General features: G+C 55.1%; 1 protein-coding gene across 13 annotated transcripts in view; it reads right to left on the bottom strand.

The window, feature by feature from the left end:
* SMARCA4 (SWI/SNF related BAF chromatin remodeling complex subunit ATPase 4) overlaps positions 1-27386 on the bottom strand; it is an 80659-nt gene that overhangs the window by 10436 nt on the left and 42837 nt on the right. For 3 of the 13 annotated variants that reach the window (XM_072947732.1, XM_072947721.1, XM_072947720.1), the window contains exons 17-31: positions 26162-26228; positions 25036-25146; positions 23005-23247; positions 21698-21811; positions 20973-21080; positions 19788-19874; positions 18928-18974; positions 17672-17838; positions 15072-15235; positions 12797-13024; positions 12447-12545; positions 12112-12189; positions 11238-11456; positions 7496-7550; positions 6758-7022 (exon numbers count right to left, since the gene is read on the bottom strand). In XM_072947732.1, the coding sequence (XP_072803833.1) occupies positions 6758-7022; positions 7496-7550; positions 11238-11456; positions 12112-12189; positions 12447-12545; positions 12797-13024; positions 15072-15235; positions 17672-17838; positions 18928-18974; positions 19788-19874; positions 20973-21080; positions 21698-21811; positions 23005-23247; positions 25036-25146; positions 26162-26228 (2052 nt within the window). Of the gene's footprint in view, positions 1-6757; positions 7023-7493; positions 7551-7636; positions 9993-11237; positions 11457-12111; positions 12190-12446; positions 12546-12796; positions 13025-15071; positions 15236-17671; positions 17839-18927; positions 18975-19787; positions 19875-20972; positions 21081-21697; positions 21812-23004; positions 23248-25035; positions 25147-26161; positions 26229-27386 lie in introns of those variants that run through there. The other 10 variants (XM_072947731.1, XM_072947729.1, XM_072947730.1 and 7 more) reach the window with 7 other exon arrangements.

Genomic DNA, 27386 nt, shown 5'->3' with positions numbered 1-27386 from the left:
GGGGGCCCTGGACCACTCAGAGGAAGGGGCTGGCGTGTGTCTGGGGGTCGGCAGGCTAGGAGTCTGCGCTGCTGCCATGCAGACCCCAGACCCACCCCTACATCTCCTTGTAGGCCTGCACAGCTACTCCCTCTCTCTGCCCTCCTGCTAACTTTTTTGTTTGTTTAACTTCTTTAAATTTAAAAAATTTTTTTCATTTTTTTTTGCCTCCTGCTAACTTTTAACCTCAGTTAACTTACATTTTTAACCAGTTTCAGCTCAGAAGTTTGCCATTTCTCAATTTATCTTACAACTCTTGTATCAGGTGGTCTCTGGGCCTCATTTAAAATTTTACCTGTATTTGGTGATTTCTCATTTGACCCTGACTTTGGACCTTATTCATCCCTTCCCCTTCTCCTTGTTTTTTTTCTCCCCAATCATCTGGATTTTTCCATTTTACATCTCCTGCCTCACATTTGTACTCTTCTGTTTTCACAAACGTTCATTTACTATCTTCCCTCTGCACAGCAGCATGTGACCACCAAAACGCATGGAGAATGTCAGGGGACCTCACTGGGGATGCAGAGGCTGGCAGATGGCGTGAGGGTCAGGCTGCGACCTGCTCACCCAGAGCTACTTGTTTCTGGAGTCCAGGTCTGTGTACCTGGCCTGTTTTAAGCTTTTATGTAAATCTAGTCTTAAGATCTGTAAAACCAGAATCCATCTTCTTTTTTATGTTTGTTTTTGGTGTGACCTGTCTCTACCATGGCCATTACCAGCAAGGAGTGAAGCCTGGGGATAGAATCAAACTAACTAGGCAGGTGGGGCTTCTTCCAGCAAATTCTGTAGCAGGCTCAGAACTTCAGCATGGCTCAGCAATGCCACCCGGGCTAATCACCCTGTGGCCCTGAGCCCTACTGGGCCACCCGCCCAGCCTGCGCCCACACTCAGGCTGGCTCGGGGACTGCCGATGGGGATCAGCACTTTTCTCAAGACAGCGTCCTAGATGCCTCTCCCACCAGGCTCGGGACTGGGTGCCAAGCAGAGAGTGCTGACCCTCGCCCTGGCCGCACAGGCGGAGGGCTGCCTCCTGCTCCCGGTGCGCCCATTCTGAGCTTGGACCAGCACCGCCTTCCAAAGGCCGAGCAGGAGAAGCCTGAGGCCTCCCTGCCCCTCAGGGAAAAGAACCCAGAACAGCCCGCCCTCTGCCCTCTCCCAGCTCCCCAGGGGCCTGGTCTGAAGGTCCTCTCCTGGAGAATGCTCCTGCCTGACAGCGTGCCCTGGGCCTTGTTACTCTGTCCCAGTTTTTCTTCTAAATCAAGGCACAGCCTTTCAACTGAAGAACCACCTACTTCTTGACTCTAATCAAGGCAGTGCAGGTCTCCTGCAAGGGCAGAGGGGAAGTGCTGACAGGGCTGGGGCAGTGGCCACCAGGCCCAGGCCCAAGGAAGCTGCCACCGTCCATGTGGCCAGGGCCCTTCACCACTCACAGTGGGACATGGCGCTGGTGTCTGGCTGCGTGCCTGGCCCACATCATCTCACTGGGGGTCTCCACAATCCCATGTAGGGCTTCCACTTCTACGCTGCACACCTGGAAACTGGGGCCAGGGGGTGGGTGTTGGACCTGGATCCCTGTGACACTCAAGCCCTACAGTCCTCACAGGGTTGCTGCATCCTGGTAGAGGGAGGGGTAAGAGGACCCAGAGGGCCTGCCCAGGGGGCTCAGACGTGGGAGACAGCCTGGGCGGCCTGTACACATCACCATCCTTCTGAGCCACTGGGAATAACTTGTGAGTATCTTCTGAAAACAAAGATGTTTTCTTCCGTGACCTTAGCATGGTCTTCAAATTCAGGAAACTTGGTTCTGACCCGCCTCCACTGCCCAACGCACAGGCTTTATAGCAGCGACAATTCTGCCCTGTAGCTGTTAATAAGCTCTGCACTTCAGCCAGGGGGGCATGGAGGGGCCCATGGGGTCTCCTGGAGCCTGTCTGCACATTTCTGAAGCCTCCCCAAAGGTACACGGGATGTGCCCCATAGCCCACGCCTGCTGATGGGCATTCGGGGCAGTGCCCGAGTGCCTTGGCCACCAGCTGAAGGTCAGGGAAAAGATGCCAACTGGCAGCACACCCAGCCCCACAACAAGGTCCCGGCCGGACCCCGGAGCCTAGCTTATCTGCACGTTTAGATTTAAAGTGAAAATCCCTGCTCCCAACATACTTCCTTAACTGTGGTTTCTCTTTTGGCTGCTGACCCGAGGGTTCCCCCACGAAGTCCTGAGATTTCCAGCACCAAGGAGAGGGTGCCCTGGCTGTGGCCTGGGCCTCGAGTCCACTGTCCGTCTGCCTGTGCCTCTCCCTCCATCCTCTTCCCGGCGGGGCCCGCTTTTCCTTCTGTGGAGGTCACCCCGGCAGGGAAGCGATGGTCAGCTGCGCAGGACTGCAGACTGTTCGAGTGGTTTCCCACTGCGGCCCCACAGCGGGATGGGCATTCTCACCCCGACCCAGCAAAGCCCTGCAGCCCCGAGGCTGGGGCTGCACAACTCCAGGGAGTGCCATTCAGGGCGCACAGGGGAGGGACGGGAGTGGCAGCCCTGCATCTGAACAAGTGTGAAGGGAGCAAAAAGCTTCCAGATCAGGACATTAGCCGTGTACGGACGAGGACGTAAATGCAAAGGTGACATCAAACACTGCAGTGGTATTTAACACAACTGGGGGGTGGCCTTGAAATGAACAATCTATAGCGACACTCAGAGTGGCACCAACTGCTGGCGGGCGGCCCTGCTCAGACACAGCTTCTCTCTGGAGCCACCACATCGAGGTGCCATCCTGGCTCCCACCGCGGTCACCGGGGTCAGTAACAGCAGCAGCGCAGCCCCCTGCTCAGCAAGGTAGGCTTCCCACTCCAAATCCAAAAGCCGACAACATACTGTAGTCATTTTTTGGTGTCCAAGCTGTAACAATTAGTTCTCTACTCAGGATCCAGGTTTACCTCAAGCACAGGGTTTAGCTAATCACAGGGTTCTGGAAGCAAATGGGTTTTTTAAATTCAGAGTTTCATTTTCTCTTCTGCACAGGAGCAATCGAAAGTCTGAGATAGGAGAGCATCTGTTAGGCTACCCCCAGTCTCATTCCACCCTCATTCTCCTTGGTGTTGCACGGTGGTTAGTCCCTCAGAAGGTGTGTGACAGGTGTGTCATAAAGAATTTCACCCGGCCAAAGAAAGGCCTGACCTTTGCCCCTGGCTCCTGGGAGGCCATCTCTCAGTTCCTGAATGTCCTGTCTGATGTGGTGTCTTCGTTTTGATGGGGGTCTAGAGCCCAGAGTCTAGAATATGACTCAGGGCAGGGGTGTTGGCTCACGTGGCATCAGCTTGACCACAGAGAGGCTGGAGACCTGGCAGCCATGCAGGCAGGCAGCTGTGTCTACACGCCCAAGCGCCAATAAAAACTCCAGACACCAAGGCTTCCCAAGCTGGCATCTTCTCATAGTGTTGCCAGGGAAGTCAGCGCCGCCGCCGCCACCTCACGGGGAGCACAGCAGGAAGCCCTGAGCGCGGCGGTCCTTGGATGCTGCTCCCTGCCCTCCCTCCTCAGCTGGTTTTAATCTGTGTCCTCTCACTGTAATAAACCATGACCACGAGTATACCAGCCCGCAGATAGTTCTGAGAGGCCTCCTAGGGAATTACTGAGCCTAAGGGTGGTCATGGGGACCCCTGAACTCTGCTGCTGCTGTCAGAAGAGAGGGTGGCCTATGGACCGTGTTTAACTTTAGCTGGGCAACCATACTGTGGTTCTCCTCGTGGTTTCAAATTCAGTTTGTTAAGAACATCAAAAATGGCCATTTAAAAAGTCAGCGTGGTACCCGAACATCATCTTTGGCAGCATTTGCCGTTCAAGTGACTTTTCAACGCGATGATTTTGCTGAGTTGACATGACTCACGTGGTCTCTTCCTGCGCGGCCACCAGCAAACCAGCGAGTGGAAGGACCTGCTCCAATTGTGAACTGAACGTTTCTCAAAGCCAGTGAGTGGGAGGCTTCCGTTAACAGTCACGTTCACGCTGTCCCGCTTGGAACTCCTCCACACTTCTCCCCAGTCTAACGGTGAACTGCCAGTTCTGCACCACCATCCGTTCCAGGAGGACGTGAGGTTAAATGTATACCACAGGGCACATCCTCTGCTGAGACAGCGCCACATGGGTCAGACACAGCTGGGAGCAGAGCTCTGAGTGTTGGGGTTCTCGTTAGGCCGGATCTCAAAACTCCCACCAGGCTCTCAGCATCCTGCAAGAGAACGGTCTTGACAAGGGTCCCTGACCCGTAAGAGCTGGTTTTAATCTACTACCCGATTTACCACCCAGTCTTGCACAGCTGGAAGAACAACTGTTTGTGGTGGCCGGGGGTGGGGGGGAGGCATTTTCTCATGTCACACAACGTACAGCTAAATGCAATGCTCGGATGGATTCTCTGTAAGACACAGGATAGCTAAGAAAGTGGACTGACATTTGACTCTTTTTCTTTAGTTTGAAAATATCCAAAGCTTTACCAACAAATGCAGGATGCTGTTTCCAAGTGTCCATTTTTTTTTAACCGAGGTGTAACCACCTACAGGAAAGTGCACGTATCTTAGGTACATACCATGGTGAGTGTTTCATGTGCACAAAAGATCCCAGCGTCCCAGGTTCCCCCATGCCCCTTCCTGACGTTGGGTAACCAGTTTGATGCTCATTGCTATCCATCAGCTTTTGAACTTCTTATAACTGGGAGCACATAGGAGGCACTTTTTAGTGTCTGGCTTCTATCACTCAACAAAATGTTAAGATTCTTCCCGGAAGTGGTGGTCTGTCTGCTCTAGCAGCTGTTAGAATTCTTCTCTTTGACGAGGCCACCGTGGACACGTTCTCCTGTGGGTGGACATTGGGCTGTTCCGTTTGGGGCAGTTACAATCAGAGCTGCTCTGGACGCACCTGCCCACGTCTGCTGGCGGACCTGTGCACTCAAGACTAGGACTGAAGTGGCTGGGTCAGAAGCTGAGTGATGAGCTATAGAAGACACTGCCAAGAGCTACATGTTCCCACAGCAGCGTGTGACGTCCTTGGTGACACTTACAGGGATTTCAGCCATTCGGGTGCGTGCGGGGAGGCACCCCACTGTTTTCCTGTGCACCTTCCCCATGTCATGATGCTAACGCAGTGACCCGGAGCTCCTTCTCTCGTGCTGACTGGTCAGCAGGCTCTCTTCTATTTCTGAGGAGGAGGGGGCGTCCTGTTCACGTCTTTTGCCCATTTTAAAATTGATTTTTTTCCCCAGCCTATGGCAATTTTCAGTCTTCACGAGGACGCTCTTTTATGAACAAATGTGTTTAATTTTAGTGAAGTGTAACTTGAGTCTTACAGCCAGTGGCGTTTCTGTCCTATTGAGCGAATCTATGCCCTCAGGCCATGGAGACCTTCTCCCACGCTGTACCTGCCACGTTCGTGTCTGGGATCCATTTCACACCAACAGGAGTGTGTGGTGCGAGGGGATCCCGGCTGGTCTTCCCCACACGGGTGTCCTAAGGATCAGCATGCCTTTCTGAAAAGTCCATCCTTGCCCCGCTGACCTTCAAGGGTCTTTGTCATTTTGACCATGTTGAAGTTCCCTCACAAGAAGCTCATCAGTAAGAAAACAGCAGGGTCTATCGTTTTCTTTGGATATTTGCACATTCCATGCTTTAAATAATGGTTGGTCTACTTCCTTTGTGGAATTTTTCTCCAAGGCGAAGCTTGCAAACGAGTTCAATATTTTGTTCTTAATACTAACAGGAATTACATTTTCAGGCCCAGCAGCTGAGCTTGAATATGCCTCTTTTCCACTTCATCACCCGCCTCTCTTCCAGTAAAAAATGATTCTTTTTAAAGAACAATTTGTATCCTTTATTTGGGTGCTGTAATTGTCACCACTCCCCAAGGTTACATGCTTGGTAACAGGTCCTCCCAGTGACGCACCTAGGGCCCAATCTGAAGCACTATTCTCTCCAACAGATCAAACCTCTCTCTTGCTTTGCTTTGTGACTAACTGCTAAGCATTACTGTAAATCCGAGCTGTGAAACCCTCCCATTACGGGACAGCCACATCAGCCCGTGTGTAGCAGAACGTAGAACGAGACCCTTGGGTGGGAAGGACGCCCCTGGCTGCCTTGTGCCGCTCCAAGCGCCCCGCCCCATGCCGGCAGAACATGCCCATGTCTCCTGGGGAGCCGTTACTCTCTACTTACTGACGCAGTGCTCATGACCCACAGACAGACCGTGTTTGTCGAGGGCAAGGACCTCAAGACTGGAGCGGCTGGTCTATGCCTCTCAACATGTGGCTGACCCGTGATGGCCCAGGGAGGCCACACGAGTTGGGAGAGGGCAGCAAGCGCTGAGGGTCCAGGTCCACAGAAAGAAAGCCCCTGGCTCTCTGCTCCAGGCCCAGAGGCCTCCTCACCACAGCCCATTAGCCACGTGCTAGTGTCCATCACCGCACAGACGCCACTCCCCTACGCTCTCCCCGCCACTGCCCTCGGATCTGCCGGCCACCCTCTTCTGGGGCCTGTCCCCTGCTGTGCCTCTGCTGGAGCCCTGGTCCCCAGACCTCCCCTCCTCAGTGCTTCTTTCAAACACCACCTCCCGGCCCTCTTGGCACAGCTGACACTGCTCTCCCTCCAACCCCAGAGTGCTGAGTCCTGCGAGGGCAGGGGCACCAAGACACAGAGACCCAGCCGGAGCTGGCAGGCCGCCCGATGGCCCCCCACTTACCTGTCCTTGTACTTGATGACGGCATCCACGATCTTCTTCATCTTCTTGGTGAGGTTGGGCGGGTTGGGGGAGAGCTTCTCAGCGGGTGGCCGGCCGCGCTTCTTCTGCTTCTTGCTCTCGTCGTCCTTGTCGCGGCTGCGGGTGCTGGTGGTCGGGGTGGAGGGGCCGGCATCGCTGTCCCGCTTGCGCTTCCGTGACGACTTCTTCTGCCGGACCTCCTCTTCGATCTCCTCCAGCGTGCCCTCCTCGATGGCCTTCAGGGTCAATAGTGGTAAAATAGGACAGCCAGCACCGAGGTCGACAAGCAGAGGCCGCGGCAGGAACACGCTGGGGCTCTGGACGGGCTCCGAGGCCATGAAGGCCACCAAGGCCACCAAGGCCGCCCGCCTCCCCCGCCACAGCCCACCCAAGCCCGTCTTTAACAGATGAGCGGCCCGTGTACACATTTAACAGGCACATCCTCACTGTGTGGGGCCTGCAGAAGGGGCTCTTGTAAACCCTCCACCCAGAGGTGACACCATCAATGCTTCTCCTCCAGATGTTCCGCGTTTTTTTAAAAATGTGGTAAGACACACGTAACAGAAAATTGACCACTTCAACAATGTTCAAGTGCGCAGCTCAGTGGCATGAGGTACATTCACGTTGTGCAGCCATCACCACCGTCCACCTGTGGGACGCCCCCACCCATCACGCGCATGTGCACAACCGAGGCAGCACTGGAATAGGAGCCACGTACCAGGTCACGACTCATCTTTTTGTTTACTGTGTCCTGGATATATTTCCTCTCGTCTTTCTGCAACATAATTTTTAACGTCTACTTATTATTTCCTCACGCAATGGGCCCTAATTTAACCTTCCCCTGTTCTTGGGTGTTTAGGTTCTTTCCAATTTAGGGGGTGGGGTGGGCGGGTGGTTGTTCTAAGTACTGCCACAAATGATATCCTTTTTTTTTTAGAGAGATTCCTGGAAGTGAAACTGCTGAAGTCAAAAGACATGGTTGTGAACATTAATTTTAAAATAATTCCAATTCATTAATTCTTAATGATAAAAACTAACTCACGTTTTACCCTGAACACAAGTGATGGGAAGCCAGGTTTCTGGGAGAGCTTGAAATCAGAAAAGGGGGTTGGGCCTGGACCCAGAGGGACACACTGGTTATTCTTCTCATGGTTATTGGCTGCGACTGTAAGTGGGGCACGGGGCCAGGTACTGAGGACACAGCACTGAACACAAGCCTCCTGGAGGGGAGACAGTGACAAACATCTCACAAATGTGGTAAGTCCGTCAAATGCTGAGGAGGGTGAGTGGTGCTCTGAGGGATGGTGGAACAGATGTGTCCTGGTTGGGGATGGAGGAGAGCTCCCCAGAGCTGGCACTTCAGCTGAGGTTTAAAGGGTCAGGGGAGGGAAAGGCCCCTACGCCAAAGGAACAGCATAGAGATGCAGAGCAGGCAGGAAGGACTAAAAGGAAGTTGGCATGGGGGAGGGTGTGCCAAGGGTTGAATAGTGTCCCCTCTAATTCATATATTCGTGGAATCTCTGTGATCTCACAGGATATAGGGTCTTTGCAGACATAATCACTTAAGGATCGAGACAAGATCATCTTGTACTAGGGTGGGCCCAAATCCAACGAGACAGAACAGGCCACACAGAGGACACTAGGGACAGAAACTGGACTGACTCAGTGACAAGCCACAGGAGGCTGAGGCCCACAAGCTGGAAGAGGCAAGGAAGGATCCTCCTCTAGAGCCTTCACCTCGATTTCAACCTCCCAGCCTCCGGAACTGTGAGAGGGGAATTCCTATTGTGTTAAGCCACCGAGTTTGCAGTAACCATTACAGCAGCCCCCAGAATCTAACAGCAGTGCCTCTGGTCCCGTGCCCGAGAAACACAGCCCAGCAGGGCCAGAGCCAGGCACGTTCTGAAGGGTCTGGGTACACCTGGCATCAGAGGGCTACCAGAGAAGTGGTGCCCATGACACGTCCACCACTAAGACAGAGGAGTGTCTGTTTGGGGTAAATAAATTTTTTATTACCATAAACTTTATTGAGTATGACATATAACGAGGCATGTGCTCAAACGGGAAAGAGCTGTCTCCTCAACAAATGGTGCTGGGACAACAGGTCAGCCAAACGCAAAACACTGAAGTTGGAACCCGACCTCTTGCCATATGTGAAAATTAACTCAGAAAGGATCATGGACCGGAATGTAAAAGCTGAAACTCTAAAAATGTTAAAAGGAAACAGTGGGTAAATCTTTGTGACCTTAGATTTGGCAGTGGATTCTCACACATGACACCAAGGAACCAACAAAAAGAGAAAAACAGAGAAATTGGACTTAATTAAAATTAAAAACTTCTGTGCTTCAAAGGACATCAAGAAAGCAGAAAAAAAAAAAGCCCTGTAGAGTAGGAAAATATTTGCAAATCATATGTCTAGTAAGAGACTTGTAAAGATACACAAATGGCTAGTAATCACGTGAAAAGCTGCGCAACACCACAAGCCCCCAGGGAAATGCAATTCAGAAGCACAAGAAGACACCACGGCACACCCACTAGGATGGCTAGGATCAAAGAGACTAATAAAAAGTATTAGTGAGGACGGACGTGGAGAAACTGGAACTCTCATATGCTGCTGGGGGGGGATGTAAAATAGTGTAGCCTTTTTGGAAAACAGTTTTAGTCCCTCAAAAGGGTTAAACAAAGAATTACTATTTGATCCACTCCCAGGTATACACCTAAGAGAAATCAAAATGTATGTCCTCACAAGAACCTGTACACAAACGTTCACAGCAGCAAAATTCATAGCAGCTAAAAAGTGGAAACCACCCCAATGTTCGTCAACTGATGAATGGATATCAAAGGCTGTCTGTCCACAGGATGGAATGTTATTCAGCCATAAAAAGATCATGTCCTGTTACATGCTAGAATCTGGATGAACCCTGAAAGTATTTTGCTAAGTGAAGGAAACCAGACATCAAAGGATCACACATTATGTGATTTCATTTACAGAAAATGTCCTGGATAGACAAAATCAATGGGATAGAAAGTTGCTTATTGGATGCCAAGGGCCAGGGGGAGTAAAGGGGTGGGAAGATAGCTAAAGAAGAAAAGGCTTCTTCTGGGGGAGAATGTTCTAAACTTCATTTGTGGTGATGGCTGCACAACTCTGTGAATATACTAAAAATCACTAATTGTACGTCTGAAGTGAATGAATTCCGTGGTATGTAAGTTACATCTCAAAAAAAAAAAATAAAAGAAAGAAAGAGAGAGAGAGAAAGAAAGAAAGAAAGTGCACATAGCATTATTAGCACATGGGCAGCTATTTTTCAAAGGGCACCCACTGCCTCAATGATGCAGGGCTGGGAAAGCCCCCAAGGGAGCTGGAATGGGCTGGGTTTGGGCCGACGCTCTCTCATTGAGGGTTCTCTTCTGGGCCCTGGAGCCCTGGACTGATGGTGGGAATGGGACAGCCCACCGGCCCCACCCCCGGCTCAGTGGTTCCCTGGCAGGTTTCAGCAGCTCCTCCGCGCATGGCTCAGCAGGCAAGTTTGCAAGTCTATGGTGTTCTGAGCTCCCAGGAGGGGACCAGGGCCCCCTGGCCACATGGTTGAGAAAGCACCAGGGCTGAAGTTAATCAAAGGGAACACCTGGGTGTGTGAACACAGGCCTGGGGGTCAGGGGATGGCCGCTCATTCCAGGGCGTAGCTTGCAGCAGGGCGTAGCCAAAAGCTGCCACCCGCCTCCTGCGAAGTATTGTTTCAGGGACAACAAAATGAGGGTTGGATTCTCAATCATCACCTCTGCACTCAGAGCACCCGAGAAGGGGTGGGGTCTGATTTGTCACTGTAACCCCAGTGCTGACCTCAGTGCCGGGCACCCGAGCAGGTGCAGAGGGGCAGAGTGCCCTCGGCTGGGGTGGGGAGGAGCGGGGCCGAGTCAGGAGGGCCCAAAAGGCACCCGCAGCCCTGACTCGGATGTCGACAGCTGCTACTGTAAGGGCCAGTTGCCACCTGCTGACATGGGTGCTCACACCACCCCCCTGAGCAGCTGGTGCCCAGAGCCTCAGGCGGAGACTTGCTCCTTCCTCCTCCCCATAGCTCTCAGGGGAGATGTGCCCAAAGTGGGGCTGCCTGACCCCCATCAGCTCTCCGAACCAGCTCACAGGGTGACTCAACGGTCCCTAACCTATCATGGGCCAGCCCTGTGCTGGGATTGGCAACGCTTACTCTAACCTCACACCTAAATGGCCAATTCCAACTGGCAGGGGTTCTGAGCTGCCTGGGAAGTGCACAGGGGCCCTTCTTGCCAGCCAGCAGGAGGAACAGAGTGAACCTGACCCCACATCAGCGGGTCACTGTTGTGACAAAACTGACCAGAAACAGCTGAGAGGAACCTCCTCAGGTCTGGGACAAAGGCCCGAGTCCCCATGGCCGAGCCCTGCACTCCCAGAGGCCCGCCCTCGGCCCTCTCCAGCATGTACCTTGAGCCACTGCTTCTCGGTCAGCGAGTCACTGTAGTCCACCTCCTTGCGGTGGCGGGAGCCACGGCCGAACATCTTCTCCTCCTCCTCCTCGCAGGTCAGCCGCTCCACCTCGGCGTCATCCTTGATGATCCACGAGGGGAGCTCATCCTCCTCCATCAGCCGTGGCTTCCGCTTGGGGTTGCGGGCCTCCTCGCGCCTGCGGTCCAGGTCCATGCGCTGCAGGGTGCGGGCGGCAGGGACAGAGGGAGATGCATCAGCATGGGGCCAGTCAGCAGACACAAGAGGGCGCCCTGACGGGGGCTGCTGCCCTGCCCCAGGCCCAATGCTGCATCGGGAGTTACACAGCAGCTCGGCTTGGTGGTCGCTGCGCTGGACGGGCCCCAAATCAGATCCTGGCTGAGGCTCTGCTTCAAGGGCAGAGAGAACCCAAGAGGACAGGGAGGTGGCGAAAGGGGACTATGGGGTAGTGGCTCCATGTAAGGCCTTGGTGGGAGGCACAAGCCTGCTGGAGCCAAGGGCGCCTGATTCCATGCCCAAAAGGGGCGGGGACATCTATGACTAAGGACAGTATTAAGTTCCCCTGAAAGGGAGCTTCAAGGACGACAAGCCAGAGCAGAGCTGTGTATGTATGTGTCTCCCACCATCCCCACGACACCATTAGGAGTCACTGTGGGGCCACCCAAAGGCCTGCACTCGGCTCCATCACCTGCTGGGGACGCCACCGTCATTGAGACCTCCTGGTCTGTTTGGTGTCAGCAGCGAGGGGTGTGAATCTGAGCACCTGCGTGTCACACAGGCAGGAAACTGAACACCCGAAAGGTGAGCAAGGTGGCAAGGCTGCCCTTTCTTCTGCCCAGCCCACAGCGCTTACCATGAACAGGTCGAACTCCTCCTCGTGCCGGGCAATCATCTGGTTCACTGTCTCGTCGTCAGGCACTTCGTCTTCTTCCTACAAGATTTCACACGCTTAGTTCGGGTGTGGCGAGGCCAGGGTGGGCGGCGGCCGGGCTCGGAGGCGAGCGGCGGCGGTCCATGGGAAATGAGCTGGCGGTCCCAGTCTGGCTGCGGTGGATGGGGACCCACACGGCAGCGGGAGGCACACACGCACACGCACACGCACGCTCCGTGGGATCAGGGCCCTTGCTGGCCGTCTCAGCCGAGAAGCCGAGGATTGAATGGGCATGGAGACTGAACTACCCCTCTCACCTTTAGAGGTGGCTCCTCCAAGTCGGGGTTGACGCCCGCTGGCGGAGGGGCAGTGTGGGCGAAGCTGGCACTGCCGCTGCCCGTGCTGCAGTGTCTGCTCTGTGGATAAATAGAGGACTTCAGTCTCCAGGGCTGTCAATCCGGCGTCTTTCACCAGCAGTTTAGAAAAAAAAAACCACTTCAAAGAAAAAGCAAGTACTCATCCTCTTTCCGTTCAGCCCACACTCCCTTTACTCCAAAGGGATGAAAAAAAAATAAGAGTGCAAAAAAGGTAAAAAAACAAAAATGAAAGCCGCTCATGCGTCCACCACTCACGCCGGGGAGGGGGTGGGGGCTGGCGCTGCCCTCACCTCGTCCTGCTCCTCGTGCTCAAGGATGGCCTGCAGGAAGGCGCGCCTCTCGTGGCTGGAGGACTTCTGGTCGAACATGCCAGCCTGGATCACCTTCTGGTCGACGTTGAGCTTGTACTTGGCCGCAGCCAGAATCTTCTCCTCCACGCTGTTGACCGTGCAGAGGCGGAGCACACGCACCTCATTCTGCTGCCCGATGCGGTGGGCACGGTCCTGTGCTTGCAGGTCCTAGGAGAGGAGAGGCCGGTCAGTCCTGAGCCTTTGGATGGACTGGGAAAGGCAGGGGCTTTCCAATTCTCATGTGTCTGCCTGGCCATTCTGCCAGCTGCAAGGGCCAGCAGCTCAGGAACAAGACCGGGAGCCTGTGCCAGGTTGATTTCAGCCTGCACAAGTGTCATTTTCTACCTTAACTGGGATTTCACAGATGTTTGGAAAGAAAGCAGTTTTAGAGGGCCACCCAGGGTGTTATATTCCCAAGCAGCTCCTGTCACGGCTGCACAGGCCCCCTGGCCTACCCTAGGAGGGCCCTGAGCCCGGCAGGGCCATGTCACGGCAAGGGCAATATTTACAGAATGGCGCCAAAGCTGGGTGATATGTTGATGCCTGGAGGCCCTGCCATTTCCTTGTCATGAAGCCTTGGCTCCACCTCTGTGAGCCTTAGGATTCGCTCTGCAGACACGAGCCACCCCTCGTGGTTAGTGTACATGTGAGAGGAGTGAATGGGCGTTGGGCACTCAGCCCAGGGCCCGGTGTGGAGCAAGCTCCAATAAAGCGGTAGGCATGTCTGCCAACGCTATTTGTACTGTCGTGCCCGGCGCAGAACCAGAAGGTCTCCTGTGGAATCCAGTGCCTGGGGCCGACCTCGAGATCTGCACCCAATGGGGGTGGCAGAGGCCACACCTGGCAGGAACAGGTGTGCCTTGCATCCATGGTTCAGCCACCCCCCTCACCCCGAGCTTTGCCTACGTAATTCCTGGCGGGGCCAGTACCCAGTGACACAACCCTGCCCTAGAGTGAGCTTCATGACCTCGGATGCACCCTAGCGTGGGGGAGGTCAGGGCTCCACGGGGGTCTCTACCCACTGTCTGCCTGTTGCTGGGGGAAGCAGACTCCAGCCACCTCTCAGGAAACAGGCCCATCACCGAGGGCCGGGTGGGAACTGCTCCCCAGGCTGACAGCAAGGGCTGCTCGCAACCACTTGGGCACCCATCTAGCAGGTGGGCTTCCACCTATACAGTGAAAACCAGTGCTGCCAGGCTGCGGGGAGGGGCCCGCTCGCACAGCAAATAGGAGAGGAAGCTGGGGCAGCCTGATGGGGGACACTTTGGCAGAACCAACCAGAAAGTAAAGGGGACGCGCCCCTGGGCCGAGCAATCACACCCCTCAGGCTTGACCTGGCCAAGAACAAGAGGATTCTGAGGGGACAGTGGTCACGCCGAAATCAGAACACTCAGACACTTGCCAACTGGGGATTGAGTTACAAGTCCTGGGGCCGCCACACACCAGGACAGCCCAGCTGACACGGCTGGGGAGAGTCCAGTGTGCTCACCTGCAGACATGAGCGCACCGGCGGCCAGAGGGGAGACATGTGCTAGCACACGCAGTGCTCGTGCCGAGGTCAGACCCCATGTGTGCACACGGGGGAGGCTGGCATACACTCAGAGAAGAGCAGGGCTGGTGAGGAAGGGGAAAGGGACTCTACTTTTTTACTTTGAGCTTTCGATATTTACATTGGAAAAAAATACTGCTTTTATAACGAAACACAGGAAAAAGTTAAATACTTTATAAGCGCTGTATCTATAAAATACCACAGCCCTGTTATCTACTAGCAAGGAGCCCCATGTGGGGCACACGGATAAGGAACAAGAACAGCGGCACACACAGCGCACAAAGCACGTCCTAAGTGTTGCTTTAAGAAGCGCCGGTGCGGAGCTTGACTAGACCACGGTCTGGAAGGACGTGCAGTGATGGACGAGTGCCCCAAGCTGTCAGGACCGTGGCGTTTTCCACACTACTTATGCATTTACATGATGCCAAGGTTATCTTTTTTTAACAACAGAGTATGTATTTTTTCATAATGAGAGCAAAAAACTATTTTTGTTTTGAGAAACAGAAAAAAATAACTACTCTCTGGCTTTCTTTCCAAAGGCCCCCAGAGCCATAGGTGCTGCCACTGCCACTCCAGGAGGCCTGGAGGACGCAGGCAGGAGGCTGGGAGGCCCTCACGTCGCCCTTGGGCTTCAAGTCTGTCCCACAGGGGGCCCGCCCCTGTTACCTGGTGAGGGTTCCAGTCACTGTCAAATATGATCACAGTGTCGGCCGACTGGAGGTTCAGGCCGAGCCCCCCGGCCCGGGTGCTGAGCAGGAAGATGAAGTACTCAGAGCCGGGCTCGTTGAAGGTTTTCAGCAGCATGCCCCGGTCCTCCGCCTTTGTGGTGCCTGTCGGGGGTGGGGAGAGTGGGGTTAGCAGGGTGACGACATCGGGGTCGAGGGCAGGGTGGCAAGGAGACACAGAGGAACACCTGCGTCAGAGAGCAGGGACAGTACCACACACATCCTACTCGGGCCACCTGAGCCACGACCACGCTCGTTCAACACGAGGCTCTGAGCTGCAACTAGCCGGTAACTCAGACTGATGGTGACACTACTGACTGCCCTCCTCCCACCCCAGGAGTCCGACGGGCCTAGGGTGTCTCCTCTGCATAAACCGGGGCTGCTGTGGGATAAAATGGCGGGGCTGAAGCACAGTGAGTGCCTGCCCAGCTGTCCAGGGGGTGGCAGGAGACACCACCGATACGCTGTAAACACTGTAGCCCCCAAAACCCACCAGGGGTCTCCAGGTGGGCAGACAGTGCTGCTATGGTAATGAGCAACTGGTCAGAGGGCTGGTGCCCACTCACAGAGGGAACTGTCCACAGGGGAGCACACAGGCATCCCATAATGGGGACATGTCTTCCTCTCAAGGAGCCACATAACTCTCATGTGATGGCCCAAGACATGATCCTCAGCATCGTGAGCCTCACAGGGACATCTAAGCACCTCAGGCCACCGCCAGCTCAGAGCAAAGGTGCCTCTGGCAAAACCAGGTGTCATTTCTGGTGATGAAATGAGAATCAGATGCCTCCAGCTGTCGCCTACACATCGCAATGGAGAAAGTGGAGGCCGGGGCTCCAGATGTGCCCACGGCTGCCCCAGTTCCGGGCGGGGCTGAGGCCTTGGGCAGGGCTGCGGCAGATGGAGGGGTCTTTGCTGCTCTTTTCCAGGGTTTTTTTGCCCACGTAACAGTGACCACTCGAGGTTCTAGAGATGCAGTCATAACTGAGCCCAAGTCCTCAACCTTACAGAGAGGACTCTCAAAATGGAGAAAAGGGAAAAAGGGGACAAATGGATGAGTGCAGGGGTGGGTGGAAATACACTTTCTGCACCGGGCCTCTCCTCTAAGGGTCAGGAGGGTGACAGACAAGGAGCAGCACTCACAAAGGCTAAGGCACTGAAAATGGAGAGGCTGCTGGAGAGGCCAGAGCACAGGGTGGGGGCAAGGGGAACCCGGCCGCATGGGCCTTGGCAGGGGGAGCGGCTTTTAGTCTCCAAGCCACACGCAGCATCTGAAGGAAGCGGGGTGAAGGAGGACACACGACCAGAGCTGTCTGTAAACACTGCCCTGGACAGAATTCCAAGAACAGGCTGAAGGAAGGTAAGACATGTTCGGAGTAGGGGTGAGGAGGGCAGAAACCGACGGACAGATCAGCCCAGCAACCACAGGTCCACACTCTGAGAAACCACAGTTCCAGAAGATGCACAGTGAAAGACAAAACGGAGGCAAAGAGTTTTAGGGTGTCCAGCCATAGAAACGCACGTGGCAACACTTGCGGCAATGAGCTCATAGCTCAGATGAAGGCTCTGAGAAGTGTGGTTTACCCCACACTTTTGAACTGTGTTTACCCTAGGGGCTCCCAAATCCATTTTTCTCGAGAGCCCCATTCGCTCCATCTGAAAGAAGGCGGGGGACTCCCTTGAGGGACTTCCTGAGCAGCAGATGTGTCAGACCATGGGTCCTGCACTCTGTCAGCACCTCACCCAGCCCCCCCGCCCCGGAGCTCCCACATGCCGGGAACAAGGCAGAAACAGGGCTTCCTATGAGCACATGGGGTCATGGTTGAATGCTGTTCCCAGGGGAATATAGCCTCTATCACTCTGTTTCCCTCCCTCCCTCTTTCTCTTTCCTGCTACTTTCTGGGCTCCAGGTTCCAGCACATAAAGGCGTGATTACAGCTCCAGGCCTGATTGGCAACAGCTCCAGAGCCACCCGGGCGGTAGAGAGAGGAGCTTAAGGAGAGCTGGCCCCCAGATCTTGGGGGGGAAAAGACAAGCTGCTTGCCTGTTCAGGATGCTGAGCAGCCAGAAGAAAAGCCAGGAGAGGACACCTGACATTGAAGCCAAAATGGAGGAAAAAGGAGCCAAGAGCTCCCGAAAAGCCCCTTCAACATCATCTGGGTACCTGGATCCAGCTGTGCCTGAAGCAAGCTAACTCTTGAGGTTCAAGTACGTGAACATATCAAGAGCTTCCTCCTTATGTCCACAGGATATGGGTTTCTGTCACTTCCAACCAAAACAGTACTGTAGGGTACCCCATAACCACTGGACCCAGTGTTAAAGTGCAGGGTCCGTAAGCCTCACAGTCAGGAGAGACAGCCACGATGCTCCCAGGCCCTCCCTCCCAGGGTGTCACTGAGTGTGTCGCTATGCCCAGTCCCACCTCTAAACCTAGAGTCTCTGGGTTTCACCCTGCCTTGCAAGGGAGGGCACGTTAGCCAGGGGCTTCGGCAGCAGCGGGTAACAAAACCTTTAACAAATGTCTCTCCCAGTCTTACTCACCATCAAGCCTGAGGTATTTAAAGCCACGATACGCAAAATAGTCTTCCATGATGGTCATGAGGGAGGTCATCTGGCAGAACAGCAGCACTTTATGGTTGGTGGCGCGGAGTTTGGGAAGAATTCTGTCGAGCAGCTCAAATTTCCCGGAGGCTCGGTACAGGTCCAGTCTGGTAGGGGGTGAGGGTACAGGGAAGGACACACAACGTGAACCCCAGCGCCCTGCAGACAGGCAAACAAGGAAGCGTGCACCCTCTCCAGGCTACCTGAGCTGGCCTGGGCAGGCTGGCCGTCAGGCTCAGGGGCACACAAGTGGCTTCCCCGGCAGACTACGTTCCCCTTGCCCCAAGTTTCAGCAAAGCCATTTCAACCCAACTAAAATAAACTCATGCCACCCTTGGTCCAGGGTGACCTGACCAACTCTGATACTTTTAAGAATGAAAGGAGGTGGTGTTGGTAAAGATGACAGAACAACAGGCGTGGACAGGGCTGCCCTGGGAAGCCGGGCCTTCTGGTAAAGAACCTTCTAGGAGCCAAGGGTCACAGTGGAGAATGCCCACCACACCACATGTAGGGCTAAGGGCCCCCACAGTGCCTGTCATTCATTCCCGGTTTACAGACGTGGAAACTGAGGCTGAGGGACAGGGTGATGTGGCTGCTGAAATGCCGAGGCAAAGACTCAAACCCAGGTCTGTGAGATCCCATTATGCAATTTGATATAAAAAAATCTACACAGTAAAAGAAACTTTTGCTCTTTTATTTGGTGCCCCCTGCTCTTGAAAACAGTTTACTATCCCAGAAAAATGATGGCGGCTTTAGCTCTAAGAGTGTTTTTAGCAAGGCTGCTTGTAACAGCGAAACCTTGAGGCAGCATCCACGTCTAACACCAGGGCAAAACAGTGCCCAGGCCGCACTTTATAAACAATACCACAGCCAAAGCAAGATGGGCAGCACCCTATATAGAAAGTAACTCTCTGTTGCCAGGCAGAGTTTTAGCTCAGAGTGGTTAAGAAAGCTGTCATGGGTCACGGAGCCCAGAGGTGGAAGAGTGGGGCCTGGAAGCCAGGTCTTGTCAACTCTCAAAGTGGAGAATTTTTATTCTCTTCTATGTCTATGTTCATCTATGTTTTCTAAATTTTCTGCCACGAATATACTGCCTTTAAACTTGAACAAATGTAACAACAGTGATAAGGCCAATCAGAGAGAAACCCCTGCACACTGACCATCTGCCCACCCCATGAAGCCAGGAAAACTCTCACCCTTGGACGATGCCGCCGGTAAATCCCAAGTGCTCGGAAAAGGACTCCTGCAAGTGGAATGAGAGGCGGGTCAGCGGGGGCAGGAACAGGCAGCCGGGACCCACGCCTCTGAGCCCTTCGGCCGGTGCTCAGCAACTGCCCACGATGACCCTGAGGCCACAAACAGATTCTGAACGTGGTTTTTGTATCCTGCCGACATCCCTTCTCTCACAACAGAACACTCTTAGCCACCAAAAGGAGTGTACAAGGACAGTAGGCCCCCGAGACCCTCCTCGGAGCCCTGAATGGAATTCCGGGGGCGTCAGGGCATTTGCAATGACTCTGAAACTTCAAAGTATGTGGACGTATGTGTGTGCTTTTCAGAAGCAAGAATTCAGACTCATATTAAGGGGCACTGTGGCCCAGAAAGGTTCTGGCCAGAGTCATCATGAAGAGGGACACTGCTCTCAATGCTCCAAGTGGGAGAGGCTAGTAGCCAAAGAGCAGCGGAAGCTCGAGCCCAGCAGGGTGGGAAAGGACCCCAGAGGACAGCCCTGAGGGGGGCTGCCGTCTCTCGCGTACTTCTCTACACCATCTGGATTCTGTACAATAAGCATTTACAAAAAGGAAATCAATAAAAAGACAAATGCACAGGCGGCACCCACCCTAGATATCACAAACTCTTCCTCTTCACACTTGACTTTAGCCAAAGGGCCGAGAAGCAATACAAACTCCTCCTCTTTAAAGTTTCAGAAAGACACAACCAAGCTCTGCCCAGGGGCTCAGCACAGACACACGACTCGGAGAGCAGGGCCTGGTGCTGGGCTGAGGCCCACGAGCTCCGGGTGCTACTGGGCCTGCCGCCCGGCCAAGGGCCTCACCTCGATGTGCTGGAACATGTATGGGTGGTTGCAGATCTTCCTCAGCTGCATGATGGTGTTCATTAGGGTCTTGGTGCCGCCTTTGCCCTGAGGAGGCAGAAGAGAGGCTCCCAAATCGGCCTTGTCCCACGGTGGGATGGGGTAGGTTGGGGCAGACGTGGAAGGAGGTGCTTCAGGGGGAGGCCGGGCTTGTGGCAGAGGAAAAAGGGAGCCTGGAGCTGGCTCCTGTTGTGGCTCAGAGGCCTGAAGCCTGTGCTGGGGGCAGCAGAGACTCCTTGGCACCCTGGAGGGTGGAGGGTGAGGAAGGGCCAGCAGGAGAGAAGGAAAGCATGACTGGCAAAGGGCTGAGACCAGATCACAAACACTTTGCGAGGCCTGCTTTGTGGGCACCGTGTGTCCCCAGGGGGCTACAGCTGGATGGGCCACGATGACCTTAGAAGGTCTTGGGTGCAGGGTGAAGGGAGGATGCAGGGGAGGGTGTGGTAGGCCAAGAAGTAAACCAGAAAACATGATGCTGCAACTACTCAGGTAGGAAAGGGCCCGAACAAAACATCTAGAGGAGGAAACGGGGAGGGAGGGCTGAGCTCGAGGCATCGGGTGCAGAGCTGAGGGGCCTGGGAGCACAATTTCAGTCCTGGTGAGGGCAGCTGGGGTGGGTGGGGCCTGGGACCTCAGAGGGTCCCAGGAGGCAGCAGCCTTCTCAGCCCCCCTCCTCACCACCGTAAACTAACATCACCCCAACTTCATGCAGTAACAAGATAAAGCCATGGCTGCCGAGGCAGCTCTTCCCCAGCTGGGAAGGTGGGACTCACTAGAACGCCAGCTGCTGGGGTCCCTGCTGGGCCCCACGCTGATGACTGGTGCACCCTGGGGGCCACCACTTCATGAAGTGAGGACCCCAGACAGTGTGGACTGGGAGGCTCTTGGGGGACTCCCTGGAAATGGGCCATCAGCCCCTGTTCTATTAGCCCTACAGACTGGACTTGCTCACACCAGCCATGATTTAAACCAGGGCTAGTCAATGCCCTCGGGACCATGACCAGATGAAGCTTTGGTCACAACAATCATCTCTAAGGAGATGAAAGACCTGCCAGTTACAGCATGCTTAAGCCCCACACACCTAGCTGCCCCACAACAACCCGCCTGCCATGGACACCAAGGTGGGGAAGGGGGCCCAGGGCCTACCTTCTTGTCCTTCTCGGAGCCATCAGTCAGCAGCACCCCCTTGGCCTGCATGTGCCGGTAGAGCACGCGCTGCAGGGCAGACATGTCACACTTGATGACGTATTCCACCTGCGGGGCACATGCCACGGTCAGCTGGGGCTGAGGGTCCCGGAGCCTAGCCCCTAGCCTTGGCCATCTCTGATCTTCCAGCCTCTCAGGGGCATCCTGGGCCCTGAGATGTGTGCTCTGATCAGGGCCCCCACAGCTGAGGGATGAAGGGAGATGGACTATGGCAGATGCACCAGGATGAAGAAATGTGGGGACATCCTGGGCCAGAAGGGGCAACATGGCTACCTTCCAAAGGCTGCTCCAAAGCCAGACAAAATACAAAGGACAAATATGACTGGAGGGGCGACTGGCCAGGAACCCCAAGCCCCTCAGGGGAGCAAGTCCAAGACAAGCTCACAGCCTCCAAGCTGCTCCCCCTCAACCTACCATGTGGTCAGGCAGAACCTGCCCAGGCACCTGGCCCACGGACAGCAGGTGGGACTTAGTGCTCTAACCGAGCACACCTGCCTTTGCTTTAGAGGCCCAGTGGTGGGTAAGTGGCAGTCCCCAGGCCGGACAGACCCTTAAATGCTGAGGTAAGACCAGGGCCAGGCCTGGGACCAGGAAAGCCAGCTGACAGGGCCCATCTCATGGAGACCCCTGTGTGATGCCTCTCCCACTCAAAACCAACATGGTACCTTCTCAGGCAACTGAGCCTCGACTTCCTTCTTGAGCCGCCGGAGCAGGAAGGGCCGCAGCACTTTGTGGAGACGACGGATGATAAGAATGGTCTCCTCCTCGTTCAGGTCCACCTGGCCCCCCGGTGAGATGTGTAAACTGAGTGTGAGCGTTACTTCCGAAAGAGGGGAGAGGGGGTGCGGGGAGAGACAGGAGTCACTGGGAGTGACTGGAGTCACCCTGCCCTTGGCGCCTTCTTTCCAGCCTTAAGCTTTATGGGAGCTTGGCAGGGCACTCTTTCCCTTTGGAAAACTGCAAAGATCAGGGACCTTCGGTGGAAGTGCTGGGACATGGAAGCGAGGGCCCCTGTGGACTAAAACATGGCAGCACACAGTGTCACTTCCCCAAGAGCATAACAAACTCGGTGTCAGAAACCCGCCAACATGTCCAAACTAAAGTTAGATGGCACCGCCTGGGCCACGTTTATGGAGCATTTGGTATAATGCGGGTTGTTCTCATGGAGGGCTCTGTCACCAGGAGCCCAAATCCACTGTCGCCTCAGCCTGGGTGGGACCGAGGGAAAGAAATGCTGCTCTCCCTGGGGGCCTGCTACTCTGATAAGACGCTGAATTAAAAAAAAAAATTTAAAGTGAAAAATAAGATGACATCTGATCTTTTCTTCCTCTTTGGCTTTTATTCAACTTGAAAATTAGTGAAACCAGAGCATTTATTCCTCAGCTCCTGGGATGGGATCCTGGGAGTATGAAAACTGGGGTCTCCTTTATCATGAGGCTCTCGGAAAGGCTTCAGTCCCTCCTTCAGGAGGGCTTCTGCCTCAAACAGCACCAAGGAGGGGGAGCTCGTGGCTGAGGACGACAGCAGCCCCTCTGTCAGGGCATGGCGGCCCCGCGGCCCCAGACGCGGCTGCAGGGGCAGAGATGCGCCTCAACCCTGCAGTTGTGCCCGCTACCGCAGGCACCAGACTCAGATCTCAATCTTCTTCAACAGAAAACGCAACTGGTCCACAAGCAGACTGACTGTGCCAACCACAGCCATAGATCTCAAGGGACACCGGCCACAGGGTTTAAAACAAAACACTTTTTAAAAACTGAAGATACTTAATCTGACCACATCACTCCCTGACTGAAATCTCAGGGTGAGATCTAAATCCCCTCAAGCACTAGCTGGGCCTTCCTCCCTGTGCCTGAGGCGCAGGGTCAGGGAAGCCCCGAGACTGTCCAACTCGGATGGTCCTCGGAGATGCTTGGGGCCAGTGATGGCGACTCCCTGCCCCGCCCCACCCCCACGGGGCCGGCTGCACACCCACCTTCTCCCCGGTCATGGCGAAGGGCGCGTTGAACCACTGCTCGAAGGTGCTGCAGCTCTTGAAGATGGTGGGCAGCAGGAAGTTGAGGAGCGCCCAGAGCTCGGGCAGCTTGTTCTGCAGCGGCGTGCCTGTCAGCAGCAGGCGGCGGGGGGCCACGTAGTGCGTGTTGAGGACCTGCGTCAGCTTGCAGTGGTGGTTCTTCATGCGGTGGCCCTCGTCAACAATCATGTACTTCCAACGGATCTGCGGGCCCGAGAGCAGGCGGTCAGGGGAGGACAGGCACGGGGACTGTCCGGCTAGGCGGGAGTCTCAGGACCGTTAGGCAAGAAGGCTTCGGGCGGAACAGCCCGTTGGTGGAAAATGTGGGTACGACAAAGTCCTCTGACAAGAGACCAGTGCACCGAGTGACAGCCACACACCGCAGCCTCTGTAAAGTGTGGGGTGAGGATTACACATGGACAGGGAGACATGCCCGTGACCTGCTATTGGGTGAGTAAAGCAGGTGCAGAAAAGGACTTTGGTTTTCCAAGAAAATTACATATGCTAGTATTTGGCACAGAAAAAAATCCCCCAAACGTGGCCCCTGCAGACCAGAAGCCCTCCAGGGTGGGGTCTCCAGGGGGCGTGGTTCAGTAACGGGCGTGTTTTCCAATCAGCAGGCCGAGGTCCTAACGCAGGAGCAGCACAGGCAGGCCCAGCGAGTGAGCTCCGGGGCCCGGCCACGCCCCAGAGCCTGTCAGCGGCCACATGCCCAGTGGACACAGGCTAGACGCCAAGTCTAACGGCAAGTGTGAGTCTGCAGGTGGGAGCCGTGGGCATAAATCTCCATTTACGTATGACTGTGACCAGTCTCACAGCCACTCTGGCTTTGGCTTCGATCTCCCAGGGACCCAGTGTGGCCTGACTGAAGCAGTGCCTGTCGATATCGCAGATGAAAAGGGCAGGACTGACTGGGGGAGGGGCCTAGCAGCCACTGCCCACGAGGAACCCCCATGGAGGGCATTTACGTGAGCCACTGTCAGATAAATGCAGGATTTTCAGAGCCCTTTCTCATGCTTGGGATGGGCCCGGCTTTGTGCTGGGTCAGAAAGGTGACCCACGGCACAGGCCGGAGGGTAAGAGCCTATACTATACGCTGGATACTAGCTCCTTGGGCCTCAGTTTCCACATCTGCAGCTGGGGATGCATATGAAGCACTAGGTGTCAATATGATGAAGCCCACAGGCATGGTAACAGGAGAACATCTGCATCCCTGGGTCAAAAGCTCCCCCACTCGACTCTACTCCCCTGTGTGGTTAGAATAGACACAGCATTTTCTGGCTCAACCCCTTCCTGAAGCAGGAAGAGAGCTTTTTGAGGACAGGGGATGGTGCCTGTTTTACATCTGGGTCGTCGTACATTGTCAGTAGTTCACTGATGGCCTAATTACAGCAGCCTGCACAACTCTGTCAGTTAAGAGGCTCCCGGGCCTGCACAGCTCCTCCTGAACATGCCAACCTGGTGGCCCAAGGCCAACAGAATACACAAGGCCTTGGAGTGCTAGGCCCCGAATGCCGAATCCCACATGCTTCATGGGCTGCTTTCCTGTGCGCGGTGGTGGGGAGACACAGCCACCAGGCAGAGGTCAAGAACTCTAGAGACAGGTGGAGACACTGCGGGACTGCATCACTGCCTTGCCAGGGTCATGACAGGCAGGACAGGCTGGGTGGGAGGCACTAGGTGTGGCCAGGCTCTCTGGGCAGAAGCCCTGAGAGGAGCTGGTTCACACACTGTGTAAACGGCCCCAGTCTCCAGACATGACGCAGGGCCAGCCCGGGGACAAAGAGGCAAACCCAAGGTCACCTTGACCGGGGTCTTTCACACACATGGAGTAGCTGTCTTTTACACACGTGCAGGGGAATCACTGAAAAATGATCTGCAGGGATTTGAGAAGAAGGGGGACGCGACACACACGACAATCCTGGGCAGGATCGGGGCTCCCTGAAAGCACGTGACGCCCAGGCTGGCTGCTTTTTACAGGCAACACGCTACCTTCGCAAGGATGTGCTTATCCTTAATGATGTACTCGTATGTCGTGAGCAAGACATTGAACTTGCCACTCCGGAGCTGGGGGACGAAAGCACGTCTGGCTGCCGGAGAGCCCTGTGAGGGAGAGAAGGTGCACATCTTAGCCTCCCAGAGTTACGGGCAGGTCGCGGCCCATCCTCCAACTCTGCGTGCAGAACGCCAACTGCAGGCAGCGGAGAGAGGGTGGGCACTGCACTGCCCAGGCCCCTGGGGACTTGTCGCCTGCACCTCTACCCGCCCCACTTCTCGTGTTCAACCAGCTCAGCTTCCCAGGCCCTCCTCTTTCTGGTCCCCACCTAGGCCTCCATTCCGGAAAGCGGGGCCTCCCCCTCAGTAACTCCCACATGAGTGCAGGCCGCTGTGATCGCTCCCTAATGGCAGCTCTGGCCTCTCCCCTATTAGCAAACCTGCTGGACCCTCCCCGTTCCAAGATCCAGACCCACGTGACCAAGGCCCCACATTCCAAACAGAATGAGCTTCACTCATTTCCCTAAACTCTTGCCAGCAGAACGACTTTTAGCTCCTCAAATGTGCCAAGTTCTCCCCACACAAGCTGCTCCCTCTGCCGAGACCCTCAGAGCATAGGGTGCCGAGCCTGGACCTGGGAGCCCAGCGGCCACAGGCACAATCTTGCTCTGCTACTAAGTGGCTGCGTGAGGCCGTCCTTGTCTCAGTTTCTCCATGAAGACCAGAGGCACAATGAGTCCCCACTTGACGGGGTACGGCACTCGGAGCAGGCCATGTCCTGGTGTCCCCTGTCACTCAGCAGCCTACGGTTTGCACTCACTAAGTCATCCTACATGAACAGGCTGTAACCAAAACTCAGTGAGAACAATGAAACCTTTCAGTGAATGCATTAATGTCACCATATTCCACAAACCGAGGCCGTAACGTCACTTAACAAGGAGGCATTACTCCTTGAAATGAAATGACCCGAGCTGCACAGCGACAGCAGGAGCCCACCCGTGTAACGTGAGAAAACATGCATAGATGCACCGTGTCATTCACACAAGTCCCTCCTCACCCACGTGCACCCCCTGCTCTCCTGCCTGCCCCACGTCCACGCACCCCTCCTCAGGCTGCAACATACCTTGTAGGACACCTTCACCACGGAAGGGGCCCACTTGTCAAACTCGTATGCCCAGTTGGACAGTGTTCTGGTGGAAACAGGGAAGAGACAGTCAGGTTCTGGTTCTGTCATCAGCAGCACTAACACCCACAAGCAAGTGCAGCTGTCGTGGCTGTGACCCTCAGAGCTGGCAGAATAACTGACCCGCTGTGAAAGGAGGGGATGGCACCCCGGGTGGCAGACACGGGGACACACAGAGGTGTGGTCAGCAGCCGCTGGGGTGGGAGGAGCCTGGATTGGCCTGGGCTGGAGTGAGGCAGCCGGAGAGGGCCAGGCCCAGGACCTGGACCTTGGAGACCAGTCCTCTGTCACCTCTGTGCGGTCACAGGCCCCTATGAGAATACACCATATGCTTTGGACCTGGAAAAATGCATACTTAGAGGGCCTTATTTCAGGTTCAGAACACTGGGATTATGCTGTGGAGGCCTGGGACTAGAGGAGACGCCACAGGGTCTTGGTGCCACCTCAAAATGAAAACGGTAACCACTGAAGGTTCCTGCCCAGTAAGACAGATAAGACCAAGCCAGGCTGGGGCAGAGGACTGGAGGAGGGAGGGGCAGGGGTGAGGACTCCAGGCCAGGACGAGGGGAGAAAGAGAGGCAGGCAGTGACCCGACATGGGGGCGGGTGAGGGACAAGTCACACCGGACTATGAGACAGGGGGTCTGTAAAGCAGGGCTCAAAGGTCAAGTGGCAGAGACTGCTGGTGACATACACAGCTCCTCCCTCCAAGAAGCTCCACAGAGGATAGTGCTGTGTCCGCACTGACCCACCCCCCCGCCCCAAGCACCCAGGGTCAACCAGGTGGACACAATCTCAGCCAATGAGATGGAAGCTCAAGCCTCTGGGCTGTATGTCGAGGACAACTCTTGAAGGAGGATAGGGTGGGGAAGGGGGAGACTCAGCTGTGATACGCTCCGGTGGCCCGTGGCCCTGCCCGTCATGCTTGGAACTCAGAGAAGATGATGGCGACAATGCAGCCATCTTACAACCATGAGGTAAAAGCTCAGGCAGGAGTCACACACTCAGGATGACTGAGCAGAAAACTGCAGGAGCCTGGGTCCCCCTGGGCCCCCGGCTGCTTGAAGCACCGGGCCAGCCTCAGATCACCTATTTCAGTCACTGAGGTCTGGTTCCTACTATAGGGAACCATGGGGAACGGTTGGGGCTAAAGCCTGAGGTGGGGG

This window comes from Vicugna pacos, chromosome 22 (assembly GCF_048564905.1).
Source record: "Vicugna pacos chromosome 22, VicPac4, whole genome shotgun sequence".
NCBI classification, from domain to species: Eukaryota; Metazoa; Chordata; class Mammalia; order Artiodactyla; family Camelidae; genus Vicugna; species Vicugna pacos.
The sequence above is the reverse complement of the archived record's forward strand: the minus strand, read 5'-3'. Positions and strand labels throughout refer to the sequence as shown.